Raw genomic sequence first — 21,309 nt, 5'->3', positions numbered from 1 at the left:
AGATCCGCAGTAGTCAAATTAGATTCACAAGGTTGCACACGATTGAAAATTTGTTTTGTTCGTGAATTTAACCAATTTTGCATATATTATGCCAAAAATGTTCACAAATGTGTTGCTTTACTTTCAGTTTGGATGCTGCATTGTTGAATTATTTGAAAATTACCTTTTTCATGCATTTCGAGAAGTGTTCATCTTACCCGCAGTGTCCGTCTTAACCTACCTTCCCATATTTGTGGCGAACGCGACAATCAAACAAAATAATATTTCTTTTATCCTATAATATAGAGTAAAACCAAGAAGACGAAAATAATGTAATCTGAAATCTTTCAAGTAGGGCCATCTAGTATTTATCTAGGAAGACACTAGCTAAACCGTGCACACGTACCTCGCTTTTTACCTGTTTTACTTACTTTCCATGACTTTGCGAAATTTCGTTAGCGATATTATAATGTCAACACCTTATTCCTCAGTGAGCCTCAATCATAGCATCAACACGACCGAGGACGAGGAATCCCAAATAGCCAGAATTGCTTAAGCAGCCAATTTTGGCAAGCTAAAGATCGCTGCTTGAATTCGCCTTTTGCAGTAGATAAACAGCCTCAAAGTGGCCCTTCTAAATAGCGCCTAAGCAGCTTCCTTGTGCCAGAGTGCCGGGGTTTTTTTTCTTTATGTTTTATTATTTTTAATTACGCTATAGTTTAGTTTTATTACGCTATATATATAGCGTCATCGATGAAATAAATGTCGATTGACAACAAGATTTGTTTTGTTTAAGCACATGTGTATATATTTAAATCCTTAACATTCATGAATTGCACAAAATTTCACACAGTTTAATGTACAATCACTGCACTCAAAATTATTTCTTCAATTAACTTATCTAACTTGTACAGCAGCAATGAGATGATTGACGGCGTCTGTCTTTGACACTTTGACAAGAGCCACCTTGTACCGATGTAATGCATTAAAAAGCTATAAAGTTCCACCAAGATCGGTACGCTTTCTTAACAAGCCTTCAAGTTCCATCGTGAATCATACACATAGTGCTAATCAGCCGCAAAGTTCCAAAGAGTAGCGTGTGCTTGTTAAAAAGCTTTACGGTTCCACCAAGTACCGTTTCATCTCTTAACCACCCTCAAAGTACGACATCGGAACGATTTTTCGTTAAACAGCCTCAAATCAGCTATGGCGTTCGAGCTGGCTATTTTGGAAGAGTCTTTAACTACCAAGGGGGAACCTATTCAATTGGATTACTGGAAGAGGATAAGTTTCTTTTAATCTTACTTAGACAACGACGAGGAAATTAGGGCAGATTTTTCTTTCGGTTAGTTAAATAATCGTTCGAATTGTGTTGTTGTATTACCTTTTCTTGCGTCTTGCGTTGTTATCCTATACGGATTTAATTATTTCTACGCATATGCATGTTGCATCATGCAGTCTCTTTCCTATGTTCTTCTCACGCTGTACGGACCTACGCTGAGATATTTTATTGTCCTACGCTTGTGTATTTAGGCCAACGATAAGTTACAGTTTGGTTCTATCCTTGCATTTGTTGCATTTATCAGTTATGTTTCAAATGGGTATGGAAGAAGTAGAGCGAGAGAGAAAGTGTGAAACCACGCGCGCAAGAAAATGTCCAATGAAAAAAGAGAAAAAAAGTAAACGGATCAAAGTAGCCTGGTTAGAGGGCTTGCTCTTATTTTTTTTATTTTTTTATTTATTTGTATAATCTTCTTATTTGGGCTCAAAAACCGTTGTCGGCCATGGCCTGCCTATACCACTTGTGGGCTTTGGCTTTCAGGGACTAATTGATTTTCCCCCACAGCAGGATAGTCAAGTCCTACGTATGGCGGCACGGTCCATTTGGGGATTAAACCCATGACGGGCATGTTGCTAAGTCGTACGAGTTGACGACTGTACTACGAGACCGGCTAAATTTATGCCTAAAACCGGCTTATTTGTATAATAGAAGATAGATAATCTCGATGATAATGTTAAAAAAATAAAAGTCATCAAAAATCCCAAGAAATTAATGTAATTTACGATTGCAAAATTGTAATATCAAACAATTCTAAATTTAATTTAGATATTTTCAATAAATTATCTCTAGATAATAGATCAATGTTCATAAAATATTAATCACCTTAATGAAAAAAATAGTAATTTTTTAATTAATAGATTAAAATAGTAATAAGTGTTTAAAAGATTATAATAACAAGAAAACAAAATAAGTAAAAGAATCCAAAAAATGAGAAAATTTAACTTCATTTCATTCCGATATTCTTCCAAAGTGTGGAGGTGTTTCAGATTTACTGCTAACAGTAGGCAAAACCCAACTGAAAACGCGATGTAAGTAATCGTTGCCAACAGTCAGGGAAAACCCGTTAAGGCCAGAAGCGTACTTGTTTTCGTGTTTTACCTATAAAACATAAATAAGGAAAACCCTTCACAGGCAAGCAATAAAACCTTACGTGAATCCAGGACATAAACAGGAGAAATCCAACCCCTAGCGTGAAAACCCAACCCCTAGCGAAAGCTAGTGAAAGCTCACATTCGACAAACATATGGTTACCAAATGTGCGACAGCTTTCACGCTATCTCAATCATAAATAAAGCTTAAACTGATATCAAAGTCAGCTCACTAGTAACAGACACGCAGATCATTCGTATTCTAGTGAATCATGCACATATACTATACTCCGGTAATAATCAGTTCATACACATTTCTCATTACAAAATATTTACTTTCAACCACTCCAAAAATTAGCACAATACAACTAAAAACACATGGAAAACTTTCAGTTAGGAAATGTAAATCAGCATCAACCTTATCTCAAAAACACTTAAGAAACAGGCCACAAACACGACGTAGGCTACACACCAACTTACAACACATTTTACCGCACTTCCAAGTGAGAGAAAAACATTACCGAGCACAAACAGCTATTAGGACGTAGTTGAACGCGTAAAACAAAACATTGGATAATAGCAACCATCAGGTCATAAATTATGAAATAGGGGACACAAACCACTGCGTAAACATAAAATCTAAGGAATAATTTTACAGAAGCATTAACACGATATGTGAAACTCAAGAACTGACCCTACAGAACAATTGCTACCACATGACAGAAAACCGAAAGCGAAAGTAACCCCAAACCCTAACTTAAGAGAAATGCGCCGTATAAATAAAGATGCACGATAAGTCCAGAGCGCACTCTCACTCACGCACCGAGAGATTCAACACGCATTCGCTCAGCTCAGAAGCACCAACTCGGCATTCTTACAGTTGAGTCGCGCTGGTCAGATCGTAGTTGTAAAAGAAGATAAAAAATGTGTTAGATAATTCCATGGTGTCCCCTCGCCGCTAGTAACCCGAAACTCCGTTTTCATTTATCGTACAAGTTCGTGTGTGGTGTTTGATTCTTCAGCTCCGCTCCTTCACCCGTTGCAACCCACCGAACCGAACACTACATCACGATTGTGACAGTTTGCACTATTGAAAACTTTGCAAAATAGCAACCGGTTGACGTATTTAGACGTTATTAGTGAAAAAAAGTGAAAGTGCCATTTAGCTTAAAATAGGCAGTGACAATTCTAAGCCTGATGCAAAAATTAAAGGGAATAAAGATTTAACAATTATTCAGACGCAAAATATCGACGCAGAGCAGCATTTGCCACAGGATGTAAAAATCAATATTTTATTAATTTTGTTAGCATGAGTAATAGGGTAAAAATGGCTTAAAACAAAATATATATCTGTAACTCGACTGTTTCAAAAAGAAAAGTGTATGAACCATATTACCAAAATCAGTTCAACCCCTGGATTGATCACCTTTAACGTGGACGAAAGGGACAATGATGATGATGATGATGAAGAACCGTCCACAAAACACTTGGACAAGCATAAGACGGACAGGAGAAAAGCATCGGAAACTGCTACAGTATGAACAAGAAAAACGGGAACAAGGCTCTTCTAATACGGATTGACATGAGAGAATAGACCTTTCCCAACCCCGAGGACAACAGATGTTAACAAAGGAGATTACTACAAGCATCAGACTCCAAAACGCAAACTCCAAACTATGTATATTGAAAAGGTATCGTGCAAATATCACAATAGAAAGAAACATATGATTACAAACGAAGAATATAATGAAACAAAAAATATAATTGTAAATAGAGAGTTTAAAACAGTTACACGATAATTTGAATCACTAAGATAGATGTCACAGACAATGTGCATAATGCACATAATACTAACAAATACAATGATTATGGGCATCAGAATAGGAGTAAACAGCATAATTACCGTCAGAATCTAAATCAATTATGCTCAGTAACCGAAATAATAACAGCAATGCCTTAAAAACAGTCAAACAAATAATAATTGAAACGATAATAAAAGATACAATAAAACAAAAATGATAATCAAAAATTCAACTCCAATTTGAGTTTTTAGAACATAAATCTAAGGACAATAACGAATGGAGAATAAACTGGGTTTTGCTAATACCGAAAATGTTGCGTAGAGGAAGATCCAATCACTATAAATAACTTTTGCCCTAAAATAACCGATTTAAAAGATAATATTCCTATGTATAAACCAAACTATAAAAAAAAAAAATTAGGCTCAGACAGGACCAGGCAGGTAAAATAAAGAAGAATGATATAATTGTGTTGTATTTTTGATTGGTTCGTACTATGGTTAATTTAACACACGCGTTTTACTAATTTAGCTAACAGGTTACATTTTATTGTTGCTCCCTATTCGTGTTTCCACTCGCTTGACCGATTATTTGCGAGTGTCCTGACGACCACGCGCTAGACCCGAACACCGCGCAGCTCTTGAATGCCTAGGGGCGTATTCTACTCGTCACAACAAACTAGTAATGGGAGAAATGAAGATTTCGTCGGAATCGATTCCGGCTAGCCCCGAAGTTTTCTCCGGAATCGATTCCGGATTGTAGGTCCGGACCCAGTTTCTGGAATCGATTCCGAAATCAGCTCCGGGATTAGTTCCGGAATTGGCTCCGGAAATTGTTCCGGAATCAGCTCCGGAATTGGTTCTGAAATTGGCTCCGGAATTGAAATTGGCTCCGGCATCGGAATTAGGCCCAAAATCAGCATTGCCTTCGAACCGGAGTCGGTTTCGAAAACTCCATAGGAATATGCGTTTGGGTCCAATAATGCTAAGTATTGATACCTGCAAAAAAATAAAATTTACGATGTAAACGATCCATTCTCATGGAGATTCTCTGAGTGATTTCGCTTCTGGAACTTCTTATTTCAATTCAAGAACTAATTTTTATCCCGGTGCTAATTCTGGATTCCGAAGTCAATCTTGATTTCGTTACAGAGGCAAATTGCGATTCGCAGGTTGATTCCGATTCCGGAGCCGATTCCGATTCCGGAATCGGCTCCGAGATTGAATCCAGAATCGACTCCAGAATCAGAATCAGTTCCAGCATCGGAATCGGTTCTAAAAATGATTCTGAGCACAGAATCGGAATCGGGTAGGTCCGATTCCAAGCCCCCACCACTACAATAAATTGAACATTCAGTTTCTCCATGTAACTCGTCTATCATACTTGCTCCAATGAAAGCTACAGATGGTAATAACAAATGGCGACTTGCAGTAGATTTCAGGGAATTGAACAAAAATATTAAACATCAGCTAGGGAGTGCAAAATACTTAACATCCTCAATTGTCTAGATTCCTTAAAATACCTTAAGAAAATAATTGAAGAAAATTTATACCAACTTATAAAACATTAACACGCCTTTCCAAGTGCGAGAAAAACATTACCAAACACAAAAATTTATTAGAACGCACTTCAAAGCGTAAAAACATAGCATTGCATTATAGCAACTGTAAAACTTCGAGGCGTTTACAAGACCTTTTTGGCTCGATCAGACGAATCAACGAGACTGTTGCCAACGCGCTGGCCGTACAACCTTTTAGAAGACGAGTAAGATTTCCCGACACTAACACACATGATCATTTCAGTTTGAGACCTAAATAGCAAGTGTTTCTTTGCATCCACAATTACAGTTTTTATACTATTGGCTTAATGTTCTAACGTGGAAAGAATATGTTCTCTCCATTCCACGCATTTTTCTGTTTTGTTAACGCCTTTACTTTTGACGTGCCTACGCGCCAATCTTCCTATGAGGTGTCCCAAGTGTTTTGTTTAATGTCAAGAGCTATAGATGGAATTGCGATCTTTTTTTTATTGCCTTTCTTCGACGAAGACTTGGTTGCATCGCATAGGAATTTTCTTTTTGGCAGAACTGTATCTAACTCATGAATTTTATACTTGTTTAGAATGTATCCCTGCACTGTCAAGTAGCTAAAGTTACTGCTTTCTTGAATTTATTACCCGGTTAAGTCACATAAATGTAAGATTTTCCAACGCTTCTCACAATCGGTCCTCGCTTGACGACAGTCCCATGTGCATGCAGTTATCCTAGGTTGAACCGTTGTAGGGTTCGTTTCTGATTTTCTAGATGCTAGAACGTGCAAGTCAAGAAGGACCTGCTGGCCTTACTGGGTGCGTAATATATTTTTAGACTTATGCTGTTTGAAGGTTCGCTATACTCGTTTGTTGCTTATCGCGTTGATGCACGTTTGTTTGCCAGGCACTTGAAACATGTTACAGGCGTTTTAAATTCATAATCTTATCCGTTAAAATTTAATATTCAAGATAAAGAAAGCCGTCCCTACTGAATAAAAAAAAATAATGAAGAAAATGTCTTTCATGTCGATTCCAAGAATTGGTCGTTAAAGAAAATCTTTTGAATTCGAATTGGAATTTCGCCGTAAAAGATAAATAAAAAGTTCGTTAAAATAATTGATTAAATTAAAATTGTCGCGTTCTAATCAGCAACCGTCAGTTCATAAATTATGAAATAGGAGACAAAAACCACTGCGTAATCATAAAAGCCAAAAACTGACCTTACAGGATAATTGCAACCAAATGACAGAAAACCGAAAGCGAAAGTAAACCGCAAAACATAATCGTATAAATAAAGATGCACGATAAGACCAGAGCACACTCTCACTCACGTACCAAGAGATTCAACACGCATTCGCTCAGCTCAGCATTCGCACCCACTCGTTGAGATTCATTCTTATAGTTGAGTCGCGCTGGTCAGATCGTAGTTGTAAAACAAGAAAAATGTGTAAGTAATTCCATGGTGTCCCCTCCCCCCTAGTAAGCCTCGATGGCTTATAGTTTAACAGTGTCCAATTTCCGAAACTCCGTTTGCATTTACTGTATGAGTTTGTGTGAGATGTTTGATTCTTTTCGGTAACGCTCCTAGACCCGTCGCAGCCCACCGAACCGAGCACTAGTGTTTCGCTGCATTTAAAGCGCCGAAAGCTCTGCCCTAATTGGTAGCCACTTTTAGTTATCAGTTGTACAATAGATTGCAATACTCCCTCATCGACTAAAGTGCAAGTTTGCACTCTTGCACTCCACCAAGTTCTCCCACGGTGTTCAAATTTTGCCTCGATCATCAGCTCGACGCGCAAGGTTGACCCAACTCGCGATTCCGAATCCAAAATGCCGACATACCAAGTGCTTTGCGCATGTCTTTTGAACTCAACGTAAGTTTGAACGAGTGACGTAACCGATACGTGAAGAATGTTTACGCATTGGCGTTGCGTTCCGTACGATTTCCTTGCTCGTTCTACACCCATTCACTGTATCCAAATGTCCAGTGAGCTCCAGGGCAAAAAGAGCCGACAGATCTTAGCATTTTTGTTCTTTTTCAGATTAACGGAAAGCATTCAGAAAGAAGTACGCATTGGCAGAGGCGATAAGCGTAGTAAGCAATTACGGGAGCCCTGTTTATGAGGGGGCCCGTGTATCTGAAGTCAAGCATGTATAACAGTTGATAGAGTATGTATGGGGCGTTTTTCAGTATGTATGACTTTAGACCTTCAGATACATCGAGAGATAGTAAGTAAGTAAGTTTGAGCCGGTCTCGTAGTACAGTCGTCAACTCGTTAGACTTAACAACATGCCCGTCATGGGTTCAATCCCCAAATAGATCGCGCCGCCATACGTAGGACCGACTATCCTGCTATGGGGGGGAATCAATTAGTCACTGAAAGCCAAGCCCACAAGAGGGTACAGGCAGGCCTTGACCGACATCGGTTGTTGAGCCAAAGAAGAAGAAGAGTATGTATGGCACTGTATTACCAAGAAGGATCTCGTGGGTGATCGACGTTGGGGCTCCTAGCCCGATGAACTCTGAGAACCCTGAGATTTTTATAAGTGGAAATGTTCTATTATCCAAGACGTGTGAATCATGTATAGGGAGCATAAACTATTTTTACTACTTAGGGCCCCCGACACTGCAAACCCGCCACTGCGCAATGGGGTGGGTAAGAGAGCAAAATAACTGTCCGATAAGCGATGCAAGACCCTTGGTACTATGGACAATGTCTAGCAGCTAGTTTGGTTTAATTTATAGTACGTTCTGCATAGTCGACTGACATCATCGACGTCACGGTTGATTGGTTTATACAGTATGACCTCATTGGTTGAGATACGATTATGTGTTAAGTAGTGAGTTCACAATTGATAGTTGAGTTGTTTGACATACCCCGATTGTGATGAATAAAAGGGAAACATACAAAAATGTTCAGAAGCCTTTGTGGACCAAAGAAAAAAACCCAAGCAGTTTTATTATTGGTTTATCCACTTTTTGTGTATTTTGTTATTACTACACTTTTTACAGTGATACATGATAAAAAAATCCAATCTGAATGTAATACAGTGAAATCTCTCTAAGATGCAGTCTTTTTAATTGGTTCTTTAAAATAAACACCTTGTCGGTCCCGTCATATTCCATACATTTTATGTCTCTTCAAGATGAATGTCTCTCGAAGACGAATATCCTTTAAGCTGTATATGAAAAAACGGTCTCCGTTTGAGTTAGGTAATGGAAATTAGTGGTGGGTCATACGATTCATTTCACGACCCGACCAGGAGTCGGAAGTGAGCCAGGTGGAATCAATTCCGAGCTGAGGGTGCAGCGGGTCGGAGTCGGAATCAAATCTGACCCATGGGTGCAACGAGTTCGGGTCGACCCGGATGTTTAGGTACGAGAAAGCATAAGCGACTCCGACCCGGTAGGTTCGGGTCGACTCGCTCATCACTAATGCAATATACAGCCGTACCGGCGAACTCGTTCGTTCCTGGGAACGTTCGCCGCGACGCTCATTTTCACTCATTTCATAGCCCTCTAGATCAAAAATTAGAAAACCGTATAGATTTTGTTCTGGCCAACCTAGTAGTACAACCCTGTCCACTCATGAGCGACGAATGTTTCTCGTCTAACGAGTTCGCCGGTACGGCTGATATATTCTTCAGATACGTCAAACGAGAGATAAGCCGAGATGTCTGACACGGATCATTATATAAAATCAGTATTTTCACACTTTTTCTCTAACACTCGAGTCACATAATTGGCCCGTATATTTAATCTATTTCCATTTTGCCTGTATTAGGTGTCTTTTGTATAGGTTGTAGCTAACATGAAGGTTTCATATAGAATTTGCTTCCAAAGTGTTCTGCAGATGTTGCTGAATGTCCCTCATAGCAATCCAAAACTTCGTGATTTGGCTCAATTTGTTTGCATGTACGAGATGTAATCATGCGCATATGGAAGGGTGCAAACACATAGCGCCACCCCATTAGGGTCTGCGAACCAACTGATATGCTCACGCACTAACACTCTGGCGCAGCATCGCAGTAAGCTTTGAGCAGTTAGCGAGAACGGACGGAATTTCGTGCGAGTCGTTTGACCACGATACAGGGTTTACCGAGTGGCTTTCAAATGTGAACATATTTGTCCTTTGCTCGCTTGAAGTTTTTCAGCAGCTTTCACATATTCTTTTTGTATTAAAATAAAATATATTATTTTTGTGTAAATATAATATCTGATAGCTGTTGAAAAACATTCCGAGGGCAGAGAATAATGCCTTGTCAGCGGAAAGTAGCTCGAAAAAACCTGTAAGTGCTTATCATAAGTGTGTTTGTGTTTTGTGTTCTGTACCAAATCTACGCAATTGCTCCAGTCAGCCGATTTCAAAGAATCTTGCCTACAGTGAAAGTGACGCAAATTGTCCAGACAAGTGATTTATATTAGTTCTGGTATCATACACAGAAAGCTCAATTGGATGGAAGTAGGGGAAAGCCTGAATATTCCTTTGAATATGCCACAAAACACAATTTTTCTTTCATTACTGTATGCCTCCACCCTTTATCTATGGATTAAAATTGCCAAATAGAATGAAAACAACTTAAAATCATGAAAACAGTGTAAAATAAAAGTTGATGTTTTACGAGAAGCTACTTTGACACACGGGGTAAAATGGGCATAGCCCTGGGGCAAAATGGGCATATGTAAACAAACTGTGAAACGTCAAAACACTGGGGCAATATGGGTCACAACAACTGCGCTTAGGTAATGGTCTATGCTTTTGCGCACGTTTCGTGATCCGATCCGACTCTGATAAATTCGGAATCGACTCCGGAAGGTAGGTCCGCGCTGCAATATCCGGAGTCGTACGGAGTCGCCCGGAGTCGCCCGGAGTCGAAGTCATCCGGAGTCATCCGGAGTCATCCGGAGTCGATCGGAGTCGTTCGGAGTCGTCCGGAGTCGTTCGGAGTCGTCCGGAGTCGTCCAGAGTCGCCCGGAGTCGGAGTTGTCCGGAGACGTTCGGAGTCGTTCGAAGTCGTTCGGAGTCGTCGGAGTCGGAGTCGTTCGGAGTCGTCCGGAGTCGTCCGGAGTCGTCCGGAGTTGTCCGGAGTCGTCCGGAGTCGTCCGGAGTCGTCCGGAGTCGTCCGGAGTCGTCCGGAGTCGTCCGGAGTCGTCCGGAGTTGTCCGGAGTCGTCTGGAGTCGTCCGGAGTCGTCCGGAGTCGTCCGGAGTCGTCCGGAGTCGTTCGGAGTCGTTTGGAGTCGTTCGGAGTCGTTCGGAGTCGTTCGGAGTCGTTCGGAGTCGTTCGGAGTCGTCGACTCCGGACGACTCCGGTCGACTCCGGACGACTCCGGTCGACTCCGGTCGACTCCGAACGACTCCGACTCCGGGCGGATCTAGTGGTTCCATTTTGCCGGAGTCGGAATCGAACTAACAATAGTCGTAGTCGGATCGGAGCCGTGGGTGCGCTCCATACAGCACATCATTAGTGCCTGATATCATTATTGAGGCGACAAATACAACACCATAACCTCACCAAGCGCCGTATGTCAAAAGCATCTGCCCATTTTGTCCCAAACGTAGCTGCCCATTTTGCCCCACGTGAAGCATTTTTGTATTTTTTGTTACATTAGTAAAAATACGCATTCAATCGCCTTGCTTTCTTCAGATAAATTGTATATAAATATCATATCTTTAAAAACATATCATGTAAAACTTTAACGCATTTCTGTGGCACTGGTTTAAGCTTATTTTCGAAGTGGCAAAAATTACATCAATATGCTACTAAACCTTATTTTGCATTTTTCTTGGTTATTTGTTATGTAAGGGATATGAAACTTACATGGTGTTCATAGAACACTCTAATGAATACATTTTGAGCTTTGGACAGTATCTTTGTAGTCAAATAATGCTTAAATAGAGGGTGCCCATTTTGCCCCACATGCCCATTTTGCCCCGCTTTCCCCTACATGCGGTCCTCGAGATATACGGTACCTCTTATACGCGTATTCGGGGATACGTGGTTTTCTAAATTTGACTGGCTAATTGAACTGATATGACTCATGCATTGTCAAATAAAGAAATAAATTTTCTTCTGGTTGAACTATGTAATAATTTAAGAAGGTTTTACGTTGTTATATACAGTCAGAATTATATATAATAATTTCTAAAACTTATCACACGAAGCAAAATTATACGAAAATAAGTGATATTTTGTCGGAAAACCCTAAAATTCAACATACGAAATTCGAGATACGCGGTATTTTGCGACTGATTTCGATCCCCATTAACCGTATGTCTCGGGGATCCCGTGTATAAATTGAACTTTGAATACACCGATAATTACCGGTTAAACTAAACTCCAACACTAGCTCCATAAGAACCATAGTTACTGCTTAACATTATGTTGCTACGTGTGGGGCAATCTTGATTCGAGTCGCAAATTGTAGAAAAAGATATGGTAGAGCCGGGTCTGTCCAATCCGAAGACGTGATAGCACTCTCTGATCTTGGTATGTCTCGTCATGGTGATCTCATGGTTTTGATCTTTCTTAGGACAGAGCGACCGCTGCTAAACCAATCACCGTTGCAACTATTGGCGATATTAGTTTTGCTAAGGCAAATGAAGTAGATTGTTTTATTAATAGCGACTTTGAGTCTCGCGTCTCACGGCGTTGTGGTAGCAGGCCGGTTTTATTACGTCCTGCGTTGGCTAGTCGATCTGCTATTTTGTTTGTGTGAATACTTGTGTGACCAGGAATCCAGTAGAATGCGACATGGGGTGAATTCGGTATATTGCATAGTTGATGGATGTTCGGGTCACTGGTGGTTCCAGATTCAAGTGCTTTAAGGACACTTGCACACCTGTAGTTTCCACAACTATTGTAATCATTTGTACTTATCTGTCGATGTAGATCAGATGGTGGTAGCACAGCGGATGGCGGTATGGTGAACTAGTGCTATTGTTTTTGGAAATGTTCCCATTGCCAGTCTTGCTACTACCACCAAGATCTGTGCCAGTGGCGGCTCCATGCCGGCTTGCGCCAAACACTTCGACGCGCACCACCATTATTATTTTGATGCCGTAGAGTAGTTTTGGTAGAAGCCAGCTGTTGATAATTTGAAGATGGATTTGACGGAAAGTGTGATGATGTTCAACAACACCCGTTGTCGGTTAAGGCCTGCTTGTGCACTTTTGTGGGCTTGGTTTTCAGTGACTTATTGATTTACCATTAGCAGGATAGTCAGTCCTGCGTATGGGCCACGGTCCATTCGGGACTTAACACTTTGACCGCCGGCCTGACGTCACAGTTTTTGAGTGAGCACGTAGCGCATGGCAAGAGAGCGATGAGAGCGACAGTTTCTCGTGCAATTGTTATCACTCTTTTGTTTCATTGCGATAAGCGGCGTAGCACATGTCGTTCTCGTTCTCTCTTTCCTACCTCTTTCGTTCTCAAGAGATTTACTGAGCGTCAGATGCGAAGCTGAACGGCGAGCAAAACCGTCATGCGAATTTATATGACACGGCGCTTAACGTGTTAAACGCATGACTGTACCATAAGACCGACCCAAGGATTGTTATTTTAGATTGAGATTGTGAAATTGTGTAACCTGTCCAACGTGACCATTTTTGTACTATATTAACTTTTTATTGTAAAATTTTGCGATATTGAGTGCTACAGTTTATGTTATGATGTAAACTCACGCATACTCTCAGCAGTTCGAGTGTACGCATGGTTTTCTTCGGGATCGTGAGAATATGCGCTTGTAAAAAAATTAGGCCAATCTCTCATGCAGCTATGAGATCACAATCTTCAATGCTTAAAAAAATGGTTCAGTAGTTTGCAATTATTGGCTCTTACTGATTAATTATAGCTATTACTCAATCGTATAAGGCAATTCATAAAAAGCACCTTTACACTATCATTGTCAAAGGGTATGGCAATACATGTTTTATGTAAATGATGGCAGTATTATTATTAATACTTTATGCCTTTTTTACTAATCTCCACACGTTCTTATGTTATCTATGACCTCCTTTTAACACAATTCTTTCGATAACTAATCTTGTTTTGTTCTTTCCAGATTTCTATCAACACATCTCCCATCCTTTGCAATGATCCTCGTTTGGATGTACTGTGTCTGCCCGACGGTTTTACTGGTAGCAGACACCAGTACCGGCAATGACTGTACCATAACAAATAGGTCTAGAGTATGCTGGATAGTTGAATGCCCAGGTTCAAATGTTCATCTCTCGATCAACGTTAAAAATCGCAAACTTAATGTGACATGTTCCGACAAACCAAACTTTGAGCTGCTTCGGGACCAACCCAATCTACGGAGCCTCACTTTCGACCAGCTGATCTATCAAGACTGCCCACTTCCGGTTGGTTATCAGTCGCTTCTGGAGTTACTTTCAGCCTTTCTCGATCACACCCAACTATCATATATTGTTGAGTTGATTTTAATAAACAATGCAGACCTATCAGCGAATGTAACGCTTGATCCGCCGCTATTTGCCGGACTCCACAAACTACAAACTCTTGTGATCGATAATTATGCTGTATCGTTCGACAAACCACTGCCGCTCCAACAACTGCCAAGCGGTGTTAATCGCTTTTCGGGTTCAATTTTACACCAGCTCCAGCAAAAACAGCACCGCCATTCCATTGCTGAAGGTGATTGGGAAATGAATATAATGCCAAGCGGATTGGTTTCCATTGTGCCCAATCTTCAAATGTTGACTCTCCACAGACATAATTTTAAGCAAATTGAACACTTTGCGAAGCTACCGAGCTTGACTTATTTTAACATCAGTTCGAATCAACTGATGTCACTACACGATGACATGTTCTATGGACTTCCAAACCTCACATTTATTGACCTGTCGTCAAATAAACTAACCAGACTATCCGCCAAATTGTTCCGGATGAACAAGAACCTGAACAACTTTATCGCAGATAATCAGAATGGTTCTGGACTTGTACTAGAAGATAAACTGTTCGCCGATCTAAGGAGGCTTATAAAAGTGTCTGTATCGAACTGTAAAATAACAGCGCTACCGGAATGTCTCTTCGCTGGAGCCACCGGGATAACATTTATCGACTTCAGCAGCAACAAGCTGCAAAGCCTTCCAGAACATTTGTTTCGTTGTTTGTCCAACTTGCGGTGGCTTTATTTACAGGACAACGAGCTAATGAGAATGCTACCAGACACCCTGCTGCAGGATGCAATCAATTTGCGTGTTCTTCACCTTTGCTATAACAAACTAACCATGCTGAACAAGTAAGGTCTCTTCATACCACCTTCGCGGACATAAAATCCAAATAATTTAATTCTATCTCGTCCAATTCTTTTAGACATCTACTGAAATCTCTAAGGCATTTGGAAAAGTTACATCTCGAACATAACCAGCTACATATGATCGATGTGGATGCGTTCACGTCTCAGACAGAGTCCCTAATAACGCTCAATCTCAGTCGCAACAGCATTACGCTAAATGAAGATAACAGAGATGTATTCTACAGCAATGAGGAAATCAACATTACATCCGGGATTATTTTCAGCACTTTGAACAAAGTTCAGTACCTGGATCTTTCGTTTAATGCTATTGTAAAAATATTAGATCCCTTTAAAAATTTTATGAAAGACCTTCGAACGCTCGACCTATCTCACAACCTGATCACACACGTTGGCTATAAAGACTTGCTATTTCCATCACCCAATATCGATCTAGTTAATTTGGAGTCAAACAAGATTACCCATCTCGACTTCGACCGTAGCCGGATTGAAACGCGCCATCGCTTACCGAAGGAAATTCTTCTTGCTAATAATCCACTCAACTGTGACTGCATGTCCTACCCGTTAGTAACATATCTAAAAGCGGAACCAGACTCCAGTAAATCGTTCCTGCTAAAGGGACTTCAATGTGCTCAGCCGTCCAAACTGTTTGGACTCCAACCGCAAGACGTGCAACTGGAGGATTTGGTTTGCGAAATTGATACCTTCTCGGAATTCTGTCCGGCCGAGTGTAAATGCTACAAACGGGCCGTAGATCAATGTGCCATAGTAAACTGTAACGCAGCGAACCTTACCCATGTGCCCATCATCCACAGCCCCTCTAACATCGGGTGCAATTTTATCGAACTGCATCTGGCACAGAATAAACTGCATTATCTATCCAACGCGGGTGAGGGATGGAATTTCGTTCGTTGGCTTAACGTATCAAACAACAGCCTTGGCACTTTGTTTGCAGAAAGTCTACCCGAAATGCTTGAGCTGCTCGATGTCTCTGGCAATCAATTAACCGCGATCGATGCCGCCCTCATAGGCAAATTAAATCAATCCACCCTGCATAACATCAGCCTTGCGTTGAATCCATGGGATTGTTATTGTGAAAATCAACTGCTTACCTTTGTAGTCGATAATGTGGCGCGCATAACCGATTACTACACCCTCCAGTGTATCGACGGTAAACCGATAAACCTGGCTACTTTGAAAGAGCTGTGTGGTACGATAATTTTGTCTCGTTTGTATATCAGCGTGGCAGTTTCAATGGCGTCGGTTGGCTGTTTGCTCTGCATATGGTTGTATGCAAAATTCAACTTGGCGATCAAAGTGTGGCTTTTTAGGCATAACTTGCTGCAGTGGTTGGTTACGGAGGAGCATACTGATATGAATAAGAGATACGACGCATTCATCTCATACTCGCACAAGGATGAGGATTTCGTCACGAAAGAACTGTTGCCGAGGCTTGAGAGCGAAGAGCTCAACTTCAAAATCTGCTGGCACGTGCGTGACTTTGTGCCGGGGGAGATGATCGCCAACGAGGTTAGTGATTGTCTTGATCTTCCATATTTGTTCCAAGTTTTTCAAGTTCAAATATTTTTTGTCAACCTTCCCATCATCGATTTAATAATAGACTGAATCGTCTCATACCGCGATCTTCCCCATGATCCTGTTCCTATTTATACTAGATCGTTCTCTTCAATAATTTGAACCATCTTTTCTATTGTTTACAAGGTGCCTAGATATAGTACAGGTGGATCCTTAGGTCTGTTTTTGGAAGCTATGATGGATGGAGATTGGCAGATTGGGAGTAAATGTTGCTAAGGACTTTGTATGAGTTGCTAAGTAACTTTGAACTCCCTAGCTGTCAAATGAAAATTTGTCAAAGTACAATGGACGAACCTGTAGTAATTTATGGGCCTTGATTGTTTCCTATTTTTCAATTCATAACTCACTTATTCTATACATTTTTACACACCCCGTTCAGCTCTCACTCTCATTCCCTACAGTAATGATTGGCGTTTTATATTTATCTGTAGCTGTTATATTACTCCTTCCAGATAGCGAAAGCTGTTGAAGAATCGCGTCGCACAATTATTATCCTCTCGCTCAATTATTTCGAGTCCATGTGGGGCCAAATGGAATTCAGCGCGGCGTACTTACAGTCGTTGGTAGACAAGCACAACCGTGTTATTCCCATCATTTATCAAGACATTGGAGATATTGATCAACTCGATCCACAGCTCCGAGCGTACCTCAAGACCAACACGTATGTCCGCTGGGACGATCCGTGGTTCTGGGATAAGCTGCACTACGCCATGCCTCGTAAGCGTCGGCCGAAGGATGTGCAGACAACCGACAACATGCGCATGGCTTCGGGGGATAAATTAAATTTGCCGATCATCATGACGCCTCCTATCAAATAAAAAAAAATCTCATTCATTTTCACTCCAGCTAAATATAGAGATAGAGATAATATAGAGAATCGTGCATGCAGTTGGCATGTCATTTACGGCACTAAGAGCATTCGATTTAAGTAGTGATAAGCGTAAAGTGTAATATAAAATCTTACAATTAGTTATAATTAATTTATAAAAGAATGACAGTTTGTACATATAGTGGCTTACTGATAATACAGCTGCAAATGATTTGTACTGTGAGATGACATGTACTGCCCATACAATTTAATTTGTTGGAACAAGCTTGTCCTCTCTGAGACAATTATGCGTATTCTAATTCTTAATGTCAATTAATTTTGGAGACCCATCTAAACAACAGATCAGCCGCCTCTGATGCCTCTGAGCCATGAGAAAAGGCATAGCACGCATTTTGTTCTACATATTCGTCGTGGTAAACGGCAACGGCAAACATACACATACCAAATCTTAAAGCGATCTCAAATACGAGAAGACGTTTCATTACAGCTACATTGCCAATTTTGTTCTGTTTCTCATTAAGTAATTTAATTAAGCCTGATGATTTTATATCAATTATGGATGGTGTAATATTTTATTTATGAAATAAAACTAACAGCCATCTCTACAGCAATGAAATCTTGTTGAAAACACTGACAAACTAAAATCAACTGTAAATGTCCATGAACTTTGTTTCATTTTGGCGTACTGTCCTGCGCCGTTGCGCTGGGCGATACTCTGTCCTTGATTGAACAATGTTCAGCAAGGCATCAGCAATTCAGTTGGTCGTTAAATGTTTATTTATAGTTGAACACTGTTCAAGAGCTGCTTCACATTGTTTGCTTGGTCTTGAAAACAGTGTATGTTCAACAGTTCTTAGTACGACGTATTGGGTTTCACTGTAAAGTCGTCAACTCGTACGACATGGGTTCAAGTCTCGTATGGACCTTGCTCGTGTGCACCTCATACGTAGGATTGTTTATCTTGCTAGATATGAGTAATCTATAAGTAACGGGTCGTTAAGCTCATTAGTGTGTGCTTAGGCAGAAGTAGAATAAGAAGAAAAGTTAAAATGAAGTTTTGTATCCGTGTTATCCGGTTATCACAATCGTTTCAAGCATGGTGCCGCTGTCATGGAATCGCAAAAGCGTCTCGAGGTCTTGGGATGAATCATAAAGCCTCATGTAACATTGTGGCGATGATTGTGAGCTATATCGGTATTTTTACAGTTTTTGCTATGTATGCTGCAAAGTTTACCGGCCACTGTTACATAAAAACAGCAACGCATTTTTTGACAAAATCTCTAAACCCATTCCTATGACGGCAGCTACCGGTTTTGAAAATGAAGCGAGTGGTTGTCCCTTACAGAACTGATATTAAAATGTGATCAAAATTCATGTCAGCTTGTAGGAAAACCAGTTTATCTAACAAGTGTAAATTAAGATTGATAGTTCTTTCAAATTTACTTGGGCTTTAACTTAACTGTCAGTTTGGTTTTGCTGAAAAGGGATGGCAGTGTATATTTTCATGGTTTTTAGTGTTTTAGTTTGAGGTTTAACAGTGCATTTTGAGTTGCAAAATCCAAAATCGTGGTGTAAATAAATAATTGGTAAGGTAAAGTAAGTTGATAGGATGGTTTATACCTCCTCGCAATAAGTAATAACATTAATTTTATTTTACTCGTGTGGTATTTCTTCTCACTTTGAGTGGTAATTAACAATTGCTTTGCTTATTCTAAAACCGATCATTACATTATATTGTATCGTATCAAAATGACCGAATGAATATACATATGTTTTCGTTCCATTGGACTGGTATTGAATAGAGAAAAAACGATCGGAACTAATCCCAAATTGTCAATTAATGTTATTGTTATAAACCAACTAAAAACATTTTGTTGTCTTACTTTCTTGTTCAATGTAATTGCTAATATTTACAAAAGTGTCTATTTTCATTATAGTTAAACGATATAAATGTACATGTTAATTATACGACAAAATATAAAATTTCTCCTCCCCGACGGGGAATCGAACCCCGGTCTCCCGCGTGACAGGCGGGGATACTGACCACTATACTATCGAGGATGTTAAATATTTGCCGCGTAATTAGAGGACTGGTCAGCAGCATGTTTGGTAGTGCATAATTTTTACTTTACAAATAACGCCACTCTCAAAATTATTTGCGGAGCCCTGGATCTCCAAAGTCAATATCCACACGACTGAGATCTCAGTTATGGTAAACTCTCAATCAATCTCTCTCAATAGGAAAAACTTTCATTATGGGAAGCCCTAGTTACTACATAAAACAGGTTGCTCATTAGATACACCATTACAGGGGTTTCCAGAGGTTCTCATAGTTGTGGGACAGTTCCTTGACTTTTACTTTTGGGAAGTGGACTTCATATGTTGATAATTGGACTCTATGGCACCCTTTTTGGACAGGCTCCTTGGAAATCCTATTTGATTTGCTCAACAAGGATGCTATAGAGTCCAATTCCCATTACATTAAGTTCATTTCACTTCAGAAATAGTCAATAAAGTGTCCCACAGCTATTAGAACTCCTGGAAAACCCTGTAATGAGGACCGCGGAGAAACTGTATTTTTAATTTCCTTGTGAGTAAAATTTCGCGACACTCAGATATAATATCAAGTTTAGCGAATAAAAATCGTTATTCGATATGATTCTTACTTAATTTGTTTTGTTTTTGTTAAATGTTAGTATACAAAACAAGAATTTATTTTGACAATTTGTCACTTGATAGTTAGAATCGTTAGTTCGATGTTGAAGAAAATGCTAGTAAAAAATTATTTTATTTACACTCTAAATAAATGAAAATTTCGGTAAAAATAATCTTGGCCATTAATACAATTCCATATTCCATTCCAAACAAATGAAATAACTATTTATCTAGAACTCAATCGTTGTTACTCTTTGTTGCTTTAAAATTTGCATGATCCATGGATCCTCTGTTGAATATGGAACTCTTATGCAATATAATGATTTTTGAGAATAAATTATCTTAAATTATTTTTAAATAGTTCTCAAATTCGTATTAAATTTATCGCAAAAAATATTTTTGTCTTTCATAGTTTCAATTAAACTTTTCAAGAGTTAGATAAATAATGAAGCTTTGTATAGAAGAAGACAAAACTACCACCAATTGTATAACAATAGCATACTTCTGTCAAATTCCAGTAATTCTAGATAAAGAAAGCAAAGAAACAAAGTTTTGCTTGCTTTATTTTATTTACTCTAATCCGAAAGTGCACAACAAATTCTATATTTATAAAATAAACAATTTTCTCCCCGACGGGGAATCGAACCCCGGTCTCCCGCGTGACAGGCGGGGATACTGACCACTATACTATCGAGGAAGTTATAATCAACTTGTTTAATTACACCATGCATGAACAGCATAGTAGCAAAGACTCTTACAGCTATCATGTCTATGGTCGTGTCTAATCTATTTTTACCGGACAAATTGATTAAAAATGAATGTGAGGGATTGAATTGTTTAATTTAAATTTTAGGTTCATACAAACAGAAACTGTAGCTCTAAGTTTTGTTCTGTCTTGATATTCTTGATATGCTGGAAATTATTTTTGTAATAGGCAATACTAAGAAATTACGTTGGGCAACAACTTTTTGATCTGCATAGCAAGATTTACGGTAGCGGCATGTATAGCGCATTCTCTTCATTTGTTTTTTTTTTTCAAAAAGCAATAGTGTAACAAGTAGTGAATTAAGAATGACCAATTTTATTCGAAACATCGGAATATCTTACATTGTTCTAAAGATTCACATCTAAAGATTTGAACGCTTGTTAAATTTTGCAGAATACGAGTAAAAATTAGATCAAACTAAAATTTAACTAAACTTGTTTAAAACGA

The 21,309-nt window shown here is 39.5% G+C and overlaps 1 protein-coding gene, 1 long non-coding RNA gene and 2 other non-coding genes across 4 annotated transcripts; 2 read left to right on the top strand and 2 right to left on the bottom strand.

The window, feature by feature from the left end:
• The first annotated feature begins 7,008 nt into the window (after positions 1 to 7,008).
• Positions 7,009 to 8,285, top strand: LOC133393337 (uncharacterized). The gene is made up of 2 exons (XR_009766107.1): positions 7,009 to 7,612; positions 7,781 to 8,285. It is a non-coding gene; the product is annotated as an uncharacterized LOC133393337 (long non-coding RNA).
• A 1,487-nt stretch (positions 8,286 to 9,772) lies between these two features.
• Positions 9,773 to 18,052, top strand: LOC1272472 (protein toll). The gene is made up of 4 exons (XM_061657923.1): positions 9,773 to 9,854; positions 14,901 to 15,001; positions 15,076 to 16,546; positions 17,065 to 18,052. The coding sequence occupies exons 2-4, from the start codon at positions 14,913 to 14,915 to the stop codon at positions 17,428 to 17,430; spliced, it is 1,926 nt and encodes a 641-aa protein (XP_061513907.1). The 5' UTR covers positions 9,773 to 9,854; positions 14,901 to 14,912; the 3' UTR covers positions 17,431 to 18,052.
• Positions 18,053 to 19,430: 1,378 nt separating this feature from the next.
• Trnad-guc (transfer RNA aspartic acid (anticodon GUC)) lies at positions 19,431 to 19,502 on the bottom strand. Its single transcript has one exon. It is a non-coding gene; the product is annotated as a tRNA-Asp (tRNA).
• A 1,219-nt stretch (positions 19,503 to 20,721) lies between these two features.
• Positions 20,722 to 20,793, bottom strand: Trnad-guc (transfer RNA aspartic acid (anticodon GUC)). Its single transcript has one exon. It is a non-coding gene; the product is annotated as a tRNA-Asp (tRNA).
• Positions 20,794 to 21,309: the final 516 nt, after the last annotated feature.

Source organism: Anopheles gambiae, chromosome 3 (genome assembly GCF_943734735.2).
Source record: "Anopheles gambiae chromosome 3, idAnoGambNW_F1_1, whole genome shotgun sequence".
Taxonomy (NCBI): domain Eukaryota; kingdom Metazoa; phylum Arthropoda; class Insecta; order Diptera; family Culicidae; genus Anopheles; species Anopheles gambiae.
This window is presented reverse-complemented; position numbering and strand designations above follow the sequence as displayed.